The sequence below is a fragment of the Dipteris shenzhenensis genome, chromosome 23 (assembly GCF_047967505.1).
Source record: "Dipteris shenzhenensis isolate YYH24624 ecotype China chromosome 23, Dip_SZ_1.0, whole genome shotgun sequence".
In the NCBI taxonomy this organism is placed as follows: domain Eukaryota; kingdom Viridiplantae; phylum Streptophyta; class Polypodiopsida; order Gleicheniales; family Dipteridaceae; genus Dipteris; species Dipteris shenzhenensis.
This window is the reverse complement of record NC_141618.1, coordinates 9,477,536-9,494,931: the sequence shown is the minus strand read 5'-3', so window position 1 is coordinate 9,494,931 and position 17,396 is coordinate 9,477,536. Positions and strand designations below refer to the sequence as shown.

The 17,396-nt window shown below is 48.5% G+C and overlaps 1 protein-coding gene across 3 annotated transcripts in view; it reads left to right on the top strand.

Moving 5' to 3' along the window:
- Positions 1-17,396, top strand: part of LOC147886958 (histone deacetylase 5-like) — a 287,587-nt gene that overhangs the window by 81,481 nt on the left and 188,710 nt on the right. For all 3 annotated transcript variants that reach the window (XM_087394576.1, XM_087394575.1, XM_087394574.1), the window contains exons 4-5: positions 6,956-7,068; positions 12,898-13,109. In XM_087394576.1, the coding sequence (XP_087250702.1) occupies positions 6,956-7,068; positions 12,898-13,109 (325 nt within the window). The remainder of the gene's footprint in view (positions 1-6,955; positions 7,069-12,897; positions 13,110-17,396) is intronic.

The following is a 17,396-nucleotide window of genomic DNA, read 5'->3' as shown; positions in this document are numbered from 1 at the left end:
TCTAGCATGGCTTGGGCTCTAACCTCCTGTCGTCTGAGCTCCTCAGAGCCTGGAGAAGACTGCTGCATCCGCTGTATCGAGGCAAGATCTCGACTGAGACCCCTCTCCTTCGCCCACCTCTATTGCCTGACCTGAATCGCCTCCTGCTGACAGATGAGACTAGACTCGGCAAGAGTGTGAGCTACCTGAGCTGCCATATCCCCCATGGGGTCCCAATCTTGCTCCCATAGGTCCACTATCCTGTTGCAAACTGCTGCTCTGGAGTAGATGGAGTCTGGGATCCGGCACGAGCGTGGAGGTAAGGAGTGAGAGGCTGAGTTCAGGACTAGGATGACTGGGGCATGGTCAGAGAGGGTCGTCCATGGAACCACTCCTGGCTCTTCACCTCTGCCTAGCGCCCAATCGCTGACATAGAAACGGTCCAACCGCTCCAGAAGTCTGCCTCCCTCTCTCCTGTAACCCCAAGAGAAGTCCAGACTCCCTGTCCATCTGCAAAAGAAAGGCTCCCTCCTGTTGTCCCGACCTCCCACAGCGAACAAGGAGTCCCAATCTGCCTGCTCCGCTTGAGCTATACCGAGGAACTCTGGGCCCGTCCCTGCTGATCCTCTAAAGTCTCAAGGTTATTGAAGTCCCCTCCTACAATCCAAGAATCCATCTCTGGCAATAAGTCTATCAAAGAGCTCCAGAAAGCGGCTCTCCGTTTGAGGTTGGTTGGGGCATAGATATTGAGGATGCTGATGCGGGATCCCTCAATATTCAAGCCCACCCAAAGCGCTTGTCTTGGGATCAGGGTGCCAAAACCACACACATGCTGAACCAAAGAAGCGTCGATGGAGGTACAGGCACCCCCGCTCCTCCCCTGCTCGCCAATCGAAGGTTCCCAGTAGGTGTGGGAGCATCCTGTGAGGACCTTCCCACACTTACTGGTCTGAGAAGCTGAAAGCTTGTGTTCCTGCAATAGGAGCACATCTACCCTTCCCACCAAGGCTGGCTGGAGCTCCTGTCTGAGCACCATCTTCCTAGGGCTGCGGGTTCCTGATGAGTGGAACCTGTTGACGTTCCAAGAGATAATGCGTATACTCATGAAGAGGGGAGATGGGCCACAAACAGCTGTCTGCTTGCGGTTGATGTCAAGGTGGTCGGAGGATGTCCAGTGTGCAGATGAAGGCGCTTCTATGAGGGTTTCGAAGGAGAGGCCGGATCATCGGACCCATCCTCTAAAACCTTCAACAGAGGGGAGATGCCGTTCGTCCCATGGTGGTAAGCTCTCTCTAACCAACTCGAAGCCTGCGCCAGGGAAATACTGTAGGAACTCGCTACCTCTGAGGTCCTCCACGGGCGGAGCCCTTCCGCGTAGATCCACTCCAGAGGCGGTCGAATGATGACCAAAAGGTGGAATCGTTTGGCGCTGTGGCGCCATCTCAGACGAACGTCACCCTCCTTCCACTGTTGCTGAAGAAGCTCCGCTGCTCTGCTACCGATCCAGTCCTGCATCTGCTCCTGGGACTAATCTCGAATCGTCTCCCAAACATTTTCATTCGTCCATTGCTCATTCCCGTCACTAGTGATAGCGAAGGAATAGCTAGGACCATCATGGGAGGCAAGGACAGACACCTTACCCTCCGCCCCCTTTTGGAGGAAGAAGATGCTGATGTCTAGGCATGCAGGAAAGGAGCCAATACCCGCTGCATCCAAATAATCCCAAGGTCCTGCTCGGTAAGACTCCAAAGGTAGAGCTCTAGGAGCTGCCCTTGGGTGTGGGGACGAGGATGAGGAGTCTGATCCAGAAAGAGGGGTGCTGGCTGTCGAACAAGCTGGAGTGGCGCTGGCCATTTGCAGGGAAGGGCCTCTCCCCTCCACCGGGCCAGGAGGGATAGGCGCGGAGGAGGTCTGTGCTGGCTTCGGGGCCATAGGTGGCGCAGGCGGAAGGGGGGGTTCCCTCGGGATCATGCTCGAGGGAGAGAGGGGGGCTGAAACCACTGGTGCTGGGGCGGATCCTGGAGAGGGGGGAGGTAGGGGGACCGAGGAGGAGGGGGGAGGGGGGGGGGCGGGCGGGTGAAGGATGAGGGGGAGGCTGGCTGATCTTCTCCTTCCCTTTCTCCTTCCCCTTACCGGGATGTTGCTGATTGGTGACCACAGGGGTCTCTTGCTGTAGATGGGAAGGCTTTTTTGGTCCTGTTTCGTTTCCTTTCTGTTTTCTTTTGACCTCAGTCCAGCCTTCCCCTTCGAGAGGGGGTGTCAATGCCTGGCGGGGGGGATCCTGAGTTGCCTGGATGGGGGCCATCTGAGGTTCTGTCCTCATGAAGCGAGGGCAGGAGCGCCTGGTGCCCAAAGCCGTGGCATCTCAGACACTGATTTGGGCGACCAGTGACCATAATGCGCTGCGTCACCACACCTGTGTCTGTCTCAATCTCGAACTCCGAGGGGATGCTCTGCGGATCTAGGACTGCCACTTTGACACGTGGCACCCCTTGGGCTGTCGCCGCATCAATGAAGGTGTCCTGCATGAGCCAGCCAAAGTGCGTCCCCAGGTCCTTGATGGTCGGGCGAAGCTTGGTTGCGAGGCCTAGGAAAATGAGAGTAACTGGATGGCGAGGAATGTGGAAGCGGGCATCGAAGTCTGCTACACTGAAACCCCTATACCATGGGACCATAAGCCACCCACAGAAGTAGGGGACCGTCTGACCATATCGCTCGCAGCATGTGCTGAGGAGAGCTTGAGCCAGAAGATACCACGTCCCATGAGTGCAACCTCCTCAATGTGGCTGTCCTAAAGGTAGAGGGTGGACTGCAACCAATCCCTGATGTCTGCTCGTGAAGGGGCGTAGCCAATGACTCTCCCATAGACAGACATCTGGGAGAAGTCCGTGGCGGCCTGCTTCACCAAGGAGACCTGATGCTCTGTCAGTGTTATGCGGTAGGCTGATGGAGGGGGGGGGTCCGTCTGGGCCACCGGTTTCAGGCTCACGGCCGCCATACCGCACCGACAAACTGCGAACGCTCCAAAAGGCGGAGGAAGGAAATGGCAAAGACGAGGGAGGGGGGAGTGGGACGGAGGCGGGGGGAGGAAAGAGGGAGGGATGGAGAAGTACGGGGAAGCGGGGGGAGGAGAGGTGGTGGAGAGGGAGCGAATGGCGGAGGGGGAAGGAAAGGAGGAGGGAGGGGGGGGGGCAGCGCAGCGTAGGGCGGGGAAGAGGAGGAAGGAAAAGGGGGGGTGTGGCAGTGCAGCGCGAGAGGGGACAGGGAAGAAAGGCGAGGAGGGAGGGGAAGGGGGGGGCAGCGTTGCGCAGCAGCGGGGAGGGGGAGGAAGGGGTGGGGGGGGTGGTAGCGCAACATGAGGGGGGGGAGGCGGGGAGAGGACGGAGGGACGGAGAAGGAAGGAGAGGGGGGGGGATGGCGGGCAGAGAAGGAAGAGAGGGGGACAGAGGGGCGCGGCGGGAGGCGGCGGAGAGAGAGGAGGGGGAGGGGAGAGGGGGCGGCACAGCGCGAGGCGGGGGTAGACGGGAGCGGGGGAGGGGAGGGGGCATTCGCAGGACCTTTCTCAGGTGCATCTCCATGAAGCATAAGGTTGGTGTACCACTTAAGTGCATTGCCTTTCAAAAATGTGGCGACCTTCCTCATCTTGGATGCTTCTGTAAACAAACCCCCAAGAAATGCAGCATCAAACTGTTGAAGGAATGTGAGGGCTTTGTACTTGTCCTGTACTCCATTATATGTATCAAACTTGACATGAGAACCACCATCCTTAAATTCTTTATATACATTTGATATGGCTGTCCCAAAGATGGCTAGGGAGAGCCATGCTTGGCTGAACATTAGGCATGGGAGCATATGCTGTGGCTTGCATGCCTGGCTGCATTCCCACGTTGTCATACATGGCTTGCTTTCTATGCCCAATTGGCGGTGAAATCAACATAGCATCAAAGATAGAATCTGTACCAAAATATTCAGGTTGTTGCCTCAAATATGGCTGAGGTGGTTGAGCCACATTTATGGACTGCACATTACTATTTTGAGGAGTAGAAGTACCCAAACCAAGGCCTTGTGGTGGCTGCTCATACTGTTGCACTGGCTGTACTTTTTGTACCTCTTTCTCAAGTGCTCTTTTGGGTGATTCCTCTCTCTTGGAAGTCACTTTCTCAGTCATTTTTGATGGCTGTCCCTCATGGGAAACTGATGCATGAGTGTGCGGTTTGCCATGAGAAGCTGATGCATGTGTGTACTTAACTCTTTCCGTGCTTGTGCTTTCTTGATTTCTTCTTCTTCTTTGCATTTGTTTACACAATCTGAGCCAAATTTTGAGCCAGTTGAGTCAAAGCAGTCACTGCACTTGCAAGCTGTGCATTCAACATAGTAGCATCATCTGACTCATTGCTAGAACTAGTATCACCGTTGAGCTCAGTTGTAGCTTCATGTGTGGCTTGCTCAAAAGGCATTTGTTGTGCTTCCTGCAGCTGTACCCTGCAGCTGTACACTAGCTGGATCACTAAGGCTTTCCTGCCTTCTCCTTTGAGGAGTTGTAGAGCTCTCTTGCTCATGGGTACTCACCATGTTTATGGTTGTAATATTCAGCTGTCAAAAAGTGCAGCAAAGATATCCTTCCACCAAACTACCGAGGTCCACCTCTTGAGAAAGAGTGTGTGGTATACCGGCAACGGAACCAATGAAACCAGCCTCTAATCACTTAGAGGGCGGTGGAACTAAACCTTTAATCACTTCAGCACCTATTTACAACTCACAACCATTAACCATTGCATGATCACCATTTGGCATTTACCCATTCGTTCACAAACAAAACCACTGAAAAAGGGATGGAGGCTAGAATGCCCCTGCTTAACAAACATAGACAAGTGCACCCGATTGGCCCCAAACACCGTGGTGCCCTTTCGGTATTTCTTTATATTTCACAGTGAAATGATTACAAGTTGCATTTGGGAGACCTTCCCTGCAACTGAGCACGCAGCCCCAATTCACTAAGCCTTCGCAAGGCTTTCAAGCATAGAACACCATCACATAAGTGCACTTAACCCATAGGCTCAATCCAAAGGCATTCTCTTTTCCGAGTGCAATTCCATTGGCTGTCCAAATGCAATCACACTGCACCCAAGCTGCACTTTCTTTGAGTGGTTTCCAGATGGCATTCACAAAGCTTTTCAAAGCTCCAAAATAAAATCAGCAAAGTACCCAACCAAAGAATGACTCATGTAGCACTGCCCGGGCACCTGTGAACCAAGAAAGAGGCGGCACACGAAGCCAACCAATAGCTTATGGCAAAAAGAAATTGGAGCAGCAAAATCGCAACTCACCAAGCCCTGAAAACTCGAACCAAGTCCTCAATTGCTAAGAGGACATAGTAGCCAATGCCCAATTGCATTCTCAGCCAAAGAGGAGTGCAAAAGCATGAAGAAAGAGCATTTACAAGAGCCGACCAGCAAGAATTCCACTAAAAAATGCGAAAAGAAGCACTTCTGTCGTGAAGAAATGGGAGTTCTTGGGCTCAAAAGAAGCGTGCTTCAGAGAGGAATGCATTGAGAAGATTTTGGAGAAGTTTCATCGCCGGAAAGTCCTCCAAAACTGAGAAAAACCAGTCAACCAGCACGTGGGACCACTCGAAATTCAACAAAAAGCTGTAGCTTTGCAAGAGGAGAGGTCCAGGAGGCGGTAGAAGCAAAAAGGTCTAGAAAAAGCCACTTTTGCAAATTCGACCAGCAAAAGAAAAGCTCAGCTCTGCCCATTCTACCAAATGCACGGAGGGAAAAGCATATCACTACGAAGGGGAGGCAGAGGGGAAGCCATCGGGCCAAACGGAAGTTGAGGAATCCAAACGGGTGAGGAGTTATGAAGAAAAATGGAATTCAGCAGCTGGAGGCTGAAAAACCAGTCCAAAATCTCATTAAAGGGAGAAGATGAGAGAGAAAACCACACATGTGAAGTAAATTTAGAAGGCCCAGGAAGGTCCAGGAATGGCAAAGGAGCATGTAGAAGGCACTAGAGCCACCTGGAACTCTAGGGGGGCCACTAAAGGTACATGGCTCTCTAGGGGGCCCATTAAAAATGCCACATCATCATTTCCCAACAACCACTCTTTTAATTCCTTGGAATGCCTTTGGGCCTAGGGATTAATTACGCTTATGTGCTAGGCACCATGCCGCGTTTAATTACACATTATTAAGCCCATGCTTGGACTTTTAAAACCAAAGTTGTCACGGTCTTGTAGTACATTAAAGTACTTAGAATTTCACGCCCCCGTGAAAGTGTCCCAATTACGCGAGTGTAATCAGGCTGTTGATCCTTCAGGCTGGGTTTGGTATCCTCAATCTGTTGTATGGACGTCTTACTTCAAATGGATATGTCATGTAGTGGATTCCTTCACTTTGGGTTGACTTTTGATAAGACTTAGACAAATTTAGAACTTGGTTTAGGCTGTTGTATCTTTCAGGTGGGGTTTTCCCTTTCCATTCTGTTGATGCTGACCGAGGGAATTCATTGTGTGGTGTTTGCTTTTGGTTTGTCCCTGAGTAAGTTGTCTTGGGATTCAAGTGTATGACATATATGTTGCCTCTGAACAAGTCCTTTTCTTGAAAGTTCGGCCCTCCAGTGGTCAAGATGTTTTCCAACATTTTTTTAAGTAGATTGTCTCTGTTAACTCGTATGTTTCCAATTGATGCACAGGTTGAGCTTAGCTCCCTGTTGTTTTCGAAGTCACATTACCACCATTGTTTGTTAATGTAGATGGATCTTGGAACAAAAATGTAGAGACAATTTTAGATTGACAAGCAAAATAAAGAGCAAGAGATGTGTACAGTATCCCTGCTTTTTAAATCTTATCAAATACTTTTTCTTGATGTTTCTAGATTTTTTGTAAGAATTCTTGTAAAATATTTACATCATTAACATTCCAAGACGTTGGATGTGAATCATCATGCTTATGAGAAAATCACATTCTTCTGTTCAGCCAGAGCTTGGCATTCACAGGGTTTTGATAGTGGATTGGGATGTGCATCATGGAAATGGCACACAACATATGTTTTGGAATGACCCTCAAGTCTTGTATTTCTCCGTCCACAGGTATAATCCCTTTTTAACTAGAGAGATATAGAAGCTCTAAAGTAAAATGCTTTATTTTTTTAATTAAAAAAAACAGAATGCATTATTTGTTACTCTGCAGTTGTTCCTGAATTTGTACTTCTTGGTAAAAAAAGGAAGAGGTTTGTTAAAATATAGGAGTGAGCTGCTGGTGTAAGAGGTTAAAACATTCAAGTTCATGCATGCTGTCAAGTGCTGTGATGCCCTTTTCTGGGAAAAATGAATAAATTAGGGCACTTTCCCAATTGATTTTGACCTTGAGACTCACTCGAATCTGAAAGTAGATGCAATTTCCTAATGAACAATACCCCATGAAAGTTCTCTACAAAAATTTGGTGCAGCACGATCGTTGTCAAATGATGAAGCTGAGTTACTTTTTGAAGGCAACAGTGTTGGAGATAAGTGCACACTAAGTGTACTATTTCCTAATCTACATTTGTCTAAGTCTAAGTCTAAGTCTAAGTCTAGTCTTTATGTCTTGATTGGTGCCACGTGGCACTTCTACAATTATCCCATAAGCACTCTTGCTTTATGTCTTGTACTTTGGCCCATATATTCAATGGGTCACATCATTGTAATCAATCAGTCTAGCTTGTGTCTTGTCTACACTCTTCTCAAGGTATTTCTAGTCTTTTCAGTCTTGTCATTTCATTTCTAGTTTCTAGTTCAAGTTCTTGCTTCCATATTCCAACATGGTATCAGAGCTAGATTGATCCATCTTCTCTCCCCTCAGTCTGCCTCTTCTCAGATCTCTTCCCTGCTGCAGATCTGCCCTCTTCTCAGATTTCTCCCCTCTTCTCAGATCTCTTCCCTGCTGCAGATCTGCCCTCTTCTCAGATTTCTCCCTCTTCACATTTTCCCCTCTTTCTGCCCCGTCATTGCGCTCCAGATCTGCACCAGATCTGTGTGTATTCGAGATCTGTGTGTACGCCAGATCTGTGTGTATCCTGCGCCAGATCTGCGCTCCAGATCTGCGCAGTTCAGCCACAGATCTGAGCGCCAGATCTGCGCAGTCCTGCTGTCACAACAGATCTGCACAGTCCTGCTATCCGTACGTCGTCCGCTGTCCATACGCTGCCCATATTTCGTACGTCGTCCGTACAGCTCTACACCGTCGATCGTACGTCGTCCGTACTCTGCGTCGTCATCTGTACTCTGCTCGCTGTCATTGTCGTCCGTACTCTGCGGCATCGTCCGTACTCTGCGTCGTCGTCCATACAGCTGTCCGTACAGTCCGTACGACTGTACGGAATCCGTACTCGCACAGGCTGACGACTTCTTCAGCTTCATCTTCACGGAGATCTACATCCTTTTTACACTTCTACTTCTGCCCGGGATTAAGGTACTAAGCTTTGCCTCTTTCAGTTTGCTGAACAGTCTCCTCTTTTTTTGCTGGTTCCTCCTGCTTCAATGGGCTATCATATGCTATGGCCCTGACAAAGTGGTGAGAGAACCGGCTTCGGGAATCTCTTCTTCTCATTTATTTTTTGCAATATTGTAAGGGAATAGACACTGCCCTTGCATCCTAGCAAGAGGTAAGACCTTCCCACATGGCATCTTCCTCTCATTCTCTCATATCTATCGACAAATTCAATGGGTCCAACTTTCATACTTGGCAGATCAAAATCAAGTGCCATCTTATGAAAGAAGGCCTTTGGGACATTGTTCACCGCGATGCTCCCGAAGGTCCATCTGAGCAAGTTGTCGCTGCCAAGAACGACAAAGCCTATGCTATCATATTGCTCGGCCTTGGAGATGATTACATTCATCACATCTCCGACATACAGTCTGTTTCTTAAGCATGGATCACTTTGGACACTCTTTTTGGAGCCCGATCTAAAAACTCTAAGATTGCACTTATATCTCATTCTTTGATCTACATATGCAGGAAGGAGCTACTATAGCCTCTCATGTCAATTATCTTCGCAGTCTTATGGTTCAGCTTGCGTCAGTCAAGTCTCCCATCCCCGAAGATATTGCTATTGCTGTGCTTCTCAAAAGCTTACCTGACTCCTATGCTACTCTTGTCACTACCTTCAAGTATCATAATAATCCTTCTCTTGAGGGTATCATCAATGCTCTCCAAGAGGAAGAAAGAACTCAACAATGAAAGGTAACTGACACTGCATTTTTAGCAAAGAAAGGAAGTTCTAAGGTAAGAAAGCCTTGCACCCATTGTGGCAAAACTAATCATGTGGAGAAGGACTGTTTCAAGGCTCATCCATGCACCATTTGTGGCCGTGATAATCACCAGGAGAGGGACTGCTACTCCAAAACCTCTACATCAGCTCCTGCATCTACCTCAGCGCATGTTGCTGCAACATCTCCATCAGTTGATCCTGCTGTTTCTTCCTCACATGATGAGAAGTGGGCTTTCTGATGTCTTGTCCACCACCTTGACCACCGATGATGTAGGTCAAGGGGTTCTAGTGTTTTGGTCTTTCTATTTGTCTACAGTTAGTTTTTTGTCTATCTAGTCTTGTCTGTCTGTCTATTTGTCAATCTGACTGTGTTTTAGATCCATCTTGTCCCTACCCTTGTGGACCCATACGAGGATATCACTTGAGGAGGGGTGTCTCAGGATCTTTTGACTGTCATGTTTTCTATCTTGTACATGCCTGTGAGTCTTCTTTTGCTTCTTCTGCTTCTTTTGAGCTGTCTTTTTGCTTCTAGGAGGAGCAATATTAGTGGGAGGAGTTTGCATAATTCCCACGAAAGTCTGTTGCAACTATGTCAGGGCTCCCACTGCACTTTGCATTCGTAACTAAAAAAGGGCATTGGGATCAAGCTCCTCTACCTCATCTACCTCATCTTGTGAGTCCTCAGTGGCATGTGCAGGAGAAACAGTCTAGATAGTCAATGACCTCTCCCGGTGTGACATGCTTGCTGGTGCTTTGGTTGTAAATAGGATGCAATGGGGGCTTTCTTCACCCAACCCTACCATGGCCACCCTCTGTAGGCAGATGGTGACGATCCCAGCAATGGAACCACTGAACCGGCCTTCAGTTAACTAAAGGGCAGTAAACCGTAACTATCTTAGCATTCACATCTCCTACAACCACGTTGCATAATTCCCAATCACTTCCATTAATTAACTGCCACTGGAAAACACTTAGAAATAAACTGAAAATAATTGAATGGAGGCTAGAATGCCCCTGCTCAATGAAACATCACACGAGACACCTAGTGGCCCCAAATGCCTTGGCGCCCCTTTCGGTATTTATTTAATTCTTATCAGAATGGAAATTACTTTACAACAAGGGCGCACCCTTATACTGTTCTGCTTGCATTTTTCCACTACTAGAGCCAACACTTGGCCTCTTCTTGCATCTAGTTCCAATGCACCACTAGTACCCCAATGCCAGGGTCAAGGTTAAGGCATAACTCAACAACTGTGTGGTGAGGCAGGAAACCAAGAGGGTTTGAGGGCTTGGGTCTAGGGTCATACCTAGGCTTAATAGGAGGTGTAGAGACAAGCCCATGTGAGGGCTTTGTAGAAAGGTCCCTAGGCATGGAGGACATATCAGGTGGTGCCTAACCTGGGGCATCATATTGGGAGCATGCATATGTGTGCCATATTGTTGGTAATGGGGATGGGCGACTTCGCCTCTGACAAGAGCCCCCATCCCGTAGTAGGGTCTCCTCTGTGAAAGGAGCTGATCACCTCATCCATTCTGTGCATGAGGGAAGCCCGCTTCTTACGCCGTGTCACTTGGCGTGAGATCCGATTTGCCTCTGGTGAAGTCAAGTGTCCCAGTGCTCACTCACGTGTAAGGTGGGCTCTCATCTCTATGCACTCATCATTGAACCAGGGGTTTTGGGGCATCTTCCCATCTAGAGCATGCGCAGATTGTGTCGTGGGAAAGGATCTGGTGGCAACATCCTGTATCACTGAGATAAGGGTGTCTGATGCATGTGCGAGGTCCATCCCCTCTCCAAGTAGTACTGGAAGCTCAGATGAGATATATATTCATGCAAATACGTAAGGATGGTGAGCTCCCGACAGAGTCTATGGTTGGGTGGAAACATGGCAAGCAGCCCTCTTTGTTGGTGTTGTCAACATCTATTTTTGGTCTACCAATACTTGTGTGAATCCCGGCTTAAAGCAATCCAAACAAAGCTCTGGAGGTCGGGTATGGGTTTTCCACTCTACTTCTTCCCATTGATGAGGATTGTTAGCTGGAATATTCAAGGCCATGGTGGTGTTCCTACTCGCCACTGAAGGCAGCTGATATGTAATGGATTCCATCCAGTTGTCATTGGGGGCCTCATTGACATTCTCTTTAGCTGAAGGCAGCTGATTCGTAATGTATTTCATCCAGTTGTCATTGGGGGCCTCATTGACATTCTCTTTATTCAGGAACACAAGTTGGATGTTAAAGATTGTGTAAAGTCAGATAAATTACTTTCTAGTCACACATTTTAGTCTCTTTCCTTGGGCTTAGGGGAGGAACATTCTTTTCGCCCCGTTGTGGTCGGACATAGTATCATTACACTCTGTAGAGCACAATGAATTTTACTTCTTTGGGGGACGTAAGTTTGGTCTTCTCAACCTGTACACCCCCAACAATAGAGGGGAGCATGTCCTTCAAGTGAACCACTGCACATTCTTTCGTTTTTGTCAGCATACACTATTCTTTCCTATCACGTTGCATATGAGTTTTTCATCGCCAATATAAAACTCATGTAACTGCTTGCCACAAACAACCGAAAATTGATTTTACTCCATCCATTTTACATCATCAACACAAGAAAACCAAAGTTAATTTCAATGCCAGGATTTTGATTATCTGTGGATGGATTGAGACTCCCATGTATTGGCTTGTCAGACTAAGTCTTTTTTTGTAGAAGCTGCTCTTTTTGATTCTCCTCTGCCATCAAACCTTCATCTCTTTGCAGAATCTGCTGGGTTGTTCCAGAAAGAAGTAGATCTTGACAACATTTGCATTTGTATGGGGCTCTAACAGCAGATTGCTTATTTCTGAGAAATAGCCTGCGAATGAGGTTGCTAAAGTGGAAATCTCCACCATACTGCAGAGAAACCCTCAAGAACAAGGTTGTTGTATACCCTTTGTGTGAATATGATGCTTTAGACGAACCAATCCCTCATATCGATTGCATACAAAGAATTGTGCAAGTATTTTCCAACCTACCATGAAGCTTCAAAGTCTATGTTTTGCAAAGAAGATATTCCCTAACATCGTTTTAAATGCAATAAAGAGTGGATAAGGTCATCTAAATGGAAGTGAGAGTCTCTGAAGAAACGTGTAATAATTGATAGCATGTAGATCACAAGCAGGAGGTAAAAGTAGTGTGGTAATCTACATAGTAGTCATAGCTGCATCCTTAATAAAGTTTGAGATAAACTCGAAGCCATCTCTACAGTGTGCCAAGCTCATCCCCCAAGTGGAAGTGAGAGTCTCTGAAGAAACGACTCCCATAGTGTGTAATGATAGGATGTAGATCGCAAGCAGAAGGTAAAAGAAGTGTGGTAATCTACATAGTAGTCATAGCTGCATCCTTAATAAAGTTTTTGGAGATAAATCTCGAAGCCATCTCTACAATGTCCCAAGCTCAAGGCTCAAATTTTTAAGAGGACCTTACAGGGGGTGATTTGGGATGGCTTAGTCGGGCCCTTATATACAAGGGCTGACCAGGACTCCAGCGTAGCGTATTACTATGCTTCTGCCTGCAATACAGTAAATGCAAATATTTTGTCTGGATTTGATAAAGTTGAAATGTCAAACCCATATATCATTGGACATTTGATTTATGAATAAAAAATTTGGAACTTCATGTTTTGTGATATAGGTATGATAATGGGACTTTTTACCCAGTTAGCAATGAGGGTAATTATGACAAGGTTGGAGCTGGTGATGGAGCTGGTTTCAATATAAATGTGCCATGGCCACATGATGGATTTGGTGACGCTGACTATCTGGCTGTGTGGGATCATGTGCTCTTGCCTATAGCAAAAGCATTCAACCCTGATATGGTTCTTATTTCAGGAGGGTTTGATTCAGGTATCAAGACTGCCGTTCTTATGAACTCTATTTTTCCACTACATGTAACAGTGTCAATTTCTTAATATTTGAGGTCATAGAGACTGCTTTGCTAGGATTTGGCCACACGTGCATAGGGGGCTTTTTTTACAGTAGTTGATGTTCTGATGTGGAGGAATGTTAGATATTTGTGTAACAGGGCATCACTACCAGTACATATTAGGACCAAGATGTTGACCAACACATATCTAGAATTGGTGGTTTTATGCAGCACCTTTTAAAGGTGAGCCGCATCTAATAATTTAAAGCTATGACCAATGACCTTATGGTCTCATGGGGCCAAATGGCTTTTGCACATTACTCAAATGTTCCAAATATGCAGTGGTCTGGATGGGAGAGAGGCCCCGCCTACACAGTAGGCACTTGAAAGGCTTTTATCAGGCTACCTGAGGATCAGAGGCTACAGTCCGTGAGTCACCTCAGAGGGGTAGCATGCAGGATTCAGTAGATAGATGCAGCCATCCCGGTGGAATGGACAGTTGAGATGCCTATTACTTCCACCACTTGGATGGGAGCTTTTTCAAGGACAGCAGTTCCTCTACAGGTGATCGCTCTTTGAGGTCTCAGGGAAGATGCTCTGGTCTTTGACGTTGGGGATGGAGGTATACTCTCTAGCTCCACGGATGATATTCTTCTAGAGGTTGCCTTTCAGCCTGTCAGGATTGCTGGTTTTGTGGACCATGGAGCGGGCTTGCAATGGTACTTAGACCCCGATCCTCTGCTCTTGGCCTTGGGATCCTAGAGGTTGTGGTTCTATGGAGGTGCACCTATCAAGTGCTTGCAGTGGGACCCAGGAGAGTGGGAGTGCATAGATCATGGGCACTGAGAGAGGGGGATTCCCTTCTTTCGTTTCACAGTTGGTAATGCCAGGAGATTTGAGCTGAGCAGTAGAGGTTGGATTCCCTCCAGAGCCCCCCATTAGGATAGTTGCTTCATCACCGCAGATTTGCGTAGGAATTTTTGGAGGAGGCTCTGGAAATTCCTCAGAAATAGAAAGATCACTCTTTTCTTTTGGCTTTCTATTCATGGAAGGATTGCAGTGAGCCTGTGGAGATCACGATTTGGGGCTGATCCCACTTGCCCTTGCTGTCATTCTGTAGAGGAGTCAGTGTGACATTGCCTTTAGGACTGCAATCAAGCGAGAATTGTTTGGAAAGGAGTTGCTCAGATACTCAGCATTTTTCATACTTTCCCTTTCTTCATGACTTGGGGCTCAGTCGCATGGTTATATCTTACTGGGCCCCAGGTGTTTTATGAGGGTGAGCCTTCTTCTTGGGCACTCTCGATCTGCTGACAAGTGATAGAGCCTTGCTCTGTTCAGGATGTACCACATATTCCTTTGAAAGCTTCACATGTTTCAGTGGACACCTCTTGGGAGATTCAGGCTAGCATTTTCTCTTGGAACATTTGGAGAGCCAGATGCACAGAGGCTTGGATAACACCTAGATACACCCATCACAGGTGTTCACAGGTATTTGGAGTGACACGGTTCACACTTTGATAGCCATGTGGGCTAGCATGCAGGGCCCTTCACAGGCAGCCTCTTCTAGGAGGACTGCTCTCCCGCTCACTGCTGCTGCTCCCCGCTGCTCCTACTGCCCTCATTCTTGCTCCCCTCCTTGCGGCCCCCTCCCTCCCCTCCTTGCTTCTCCTCCCTCCCCTCCCCCCTATCTTATGCTCCCCTCACCTCCCTCCCGACTCCCTCCCTCGCTGCTGTAGCCCCCCGTGCGCGCTTCCTCCTCCCCTACGCGCTGCCTCTTCCCTCCCCTCCCTCCTAACTGCTTGCTCCCTCCGCCTCCTCCCTCCCCTTCCCCCTACCCCTCGCCTCCCCCCCCCCCCCCCCCCCCGACTCCCCTCCCTCGCTGCTGCAGCTCCCCCCGTGCTGCTGCAGCCTCCCCCCGTGCGCTCCCTCCTCCCACCCCTCCCCCCTACTTGCTGCTCCCCCCGCCTTCCCCCTCCCATGCTCTTTCTTTGCTTCCCCCCCCCCCCTCTCTGCTCCACTCCTCCTCTCCTCTATCCCCCACTCCTCTCCTCTCCTCTCCTCTCCCTCCTCTCCTCTTGCTGCCCCCCTATCCCTTTGCTGACGACTCCTTTGCTCATCCTCTCTCTCCCTCCTTCCTTTCACGCTTTCCCCTCATCTGGAATATAAGCATGCTTTCTAATGCCGGTCTACCTCATGGCTTTTAGGCTGAGTCTATCAAGACAGCAATACATCTTATCAATAGATCGCCTAGCAAGGCACTAGATGGGAAAGTGCCAAAAGAGGTTTGGTCAGGCAAGCCACCATCTTATGGGCATCTTCATGTATTTGGCTGTGAAGCTTATGTTCATATCCCTAAGGAAAAACACAGCAAGCTTGATCCAAAGTCAAGGAAGTGCATTTTTCTTGGATATGGTGATTCAAGCGAGATGGGATACCGATTGTGGGATCTAGAGGCCAGGAAGATAGTACGCAGCCATGATATTATCTTTAATGAGGACAAGATGCACAAGAAGCTAGAAAAGACTGCTGAGATATGCAGAGTGGTGTTTCAAGAGGATGGACAACCACCATATGAGAGGCATGCACAACATGTTCCACATGATGCAGGGCATGGACAGCCCATAGATTGTGAGGTGGGAGAGCCACATCTAGGTGGACAACCTTAGATTATGCAGGAAAATCAGTTGGGACAGCAAGATGCTCATGGTGAGCAAGTATTGAGACGTTCCACTAGAGTCTCACAACCTCCACAGAGATATGCTCCATCTCTAGATTATGTCATGTTGACAGATTGTGGTGAGCCTTCATGCTTTGAGGATGCTATGTCTAGGAATGACAAGCATAAGTGGGAGAAGGCTATGCAGTTAGAGATGGATTCTTTGATGAAGAATGCTACTTGGGATTTGGTTTATTTGCCCAAAGGAAAGCATGCATTGCCATGCAAATGGGTTTACAAGCTGAAGATGTCTCCAGCAAATGCATTGCCTAAGTGTAAGGCAAGGTTGGTAGCCAAGGGTTTTAAGCAAGAGAAGGGTATTGACTTTGATGAGATCTTTTCCCCAGTGGTGAAGATGACTACCCTTCGTATAGTGCTTGCATTCGTTGCCAGAGAGGTGCCTGTGAAGCGGTACGTCCTGCTCCTGCTCTCTGTCGTAAGCTAGTACGAGCTAGTTGCTTTCTAGGCCTCTTTTTCTTCTTTGGGCAATCTCTGGCGAAGTGCCCCAAGGATTTGCAAATCCTGCACTGGTCATGCCAACCTGCAACCTCAAATCTCTGACGGAAGAAGGACCCATCAAGTCACTGTAGCATGATGTGGTCATTTGAAATATTAGGGTCCTGGACAATGACCCTAACCCTTGGTACCCCATCCATCCTGACCGCCTCAGCAGTCGAAGAGGGCTCGCCAGGAAGAGGGGGAATCTCTGCTACCACACCAAACCTCTCGCCAATAACTGAAAGAACCCGGTGATAAACTAAGGGGAGACCAGGGAACCTGATGAAAACAGATACTCCCTGCTTGTCCTCTTCAACTCGGTCAAAGCCCAGTTGAAAGGGAAATAAAAAAATCCTCTTGTAGCCTAGAAATAGAAACCTGGCCTGTAGCAGGTCTCTCGTGACGTCCGAAAAATCCAGGCACACCTGAAAGAAACCTCGTCCCAACAAACGAACATCTTTAAGGTGGGAGGCAAGCTCCTGGGAAAGCGCCGCAAGCATCCAATCTCTAGCCTGTGACCTGGAGGGGTGGAAGCCATGGATGCGTGCGAAGAGAGTCGTGGAACACTCATGCTCCAAATCCTTTTGCAAGTGCTGTAGCTCGTCTTTTGAGAAAGTGACGGTTCTGGCGGCCGGTGTGAGCGGTAACGGAGTGGGAACCCATTCGTCAATCAAGGTGGAAAAGGCCGATTCAAATGCAAGGAAGAACTCTGTCCGCTTTCCTGAAGCCCAGGAGACCCCTAAAGGAGAATAGGGTACTCCAGCCTCAGACACGAGCTCCCTCCCCTCCTAGGGCTACACGAGTCCCTCCTGCACCCTGCACCACCTCTGGCCCACGGTGGGTTCCGATCGCGGTTAGGCCCTCTACTTCAGATCACACATCCACCGCTTCAGAGGCTACTCCCTTGGAGCCTCGGGAGGAGACTAGTATTCAGGAGCCTTGTTCGACTCCACCCCAGGATCAGGCTGCACCTTCCTCAGCAGCCCAGGTTGTTGGCACCTCATCCACAGCACTTCTTCTTGATCAGGACTCAGTACAAGTGTCTCCTTCT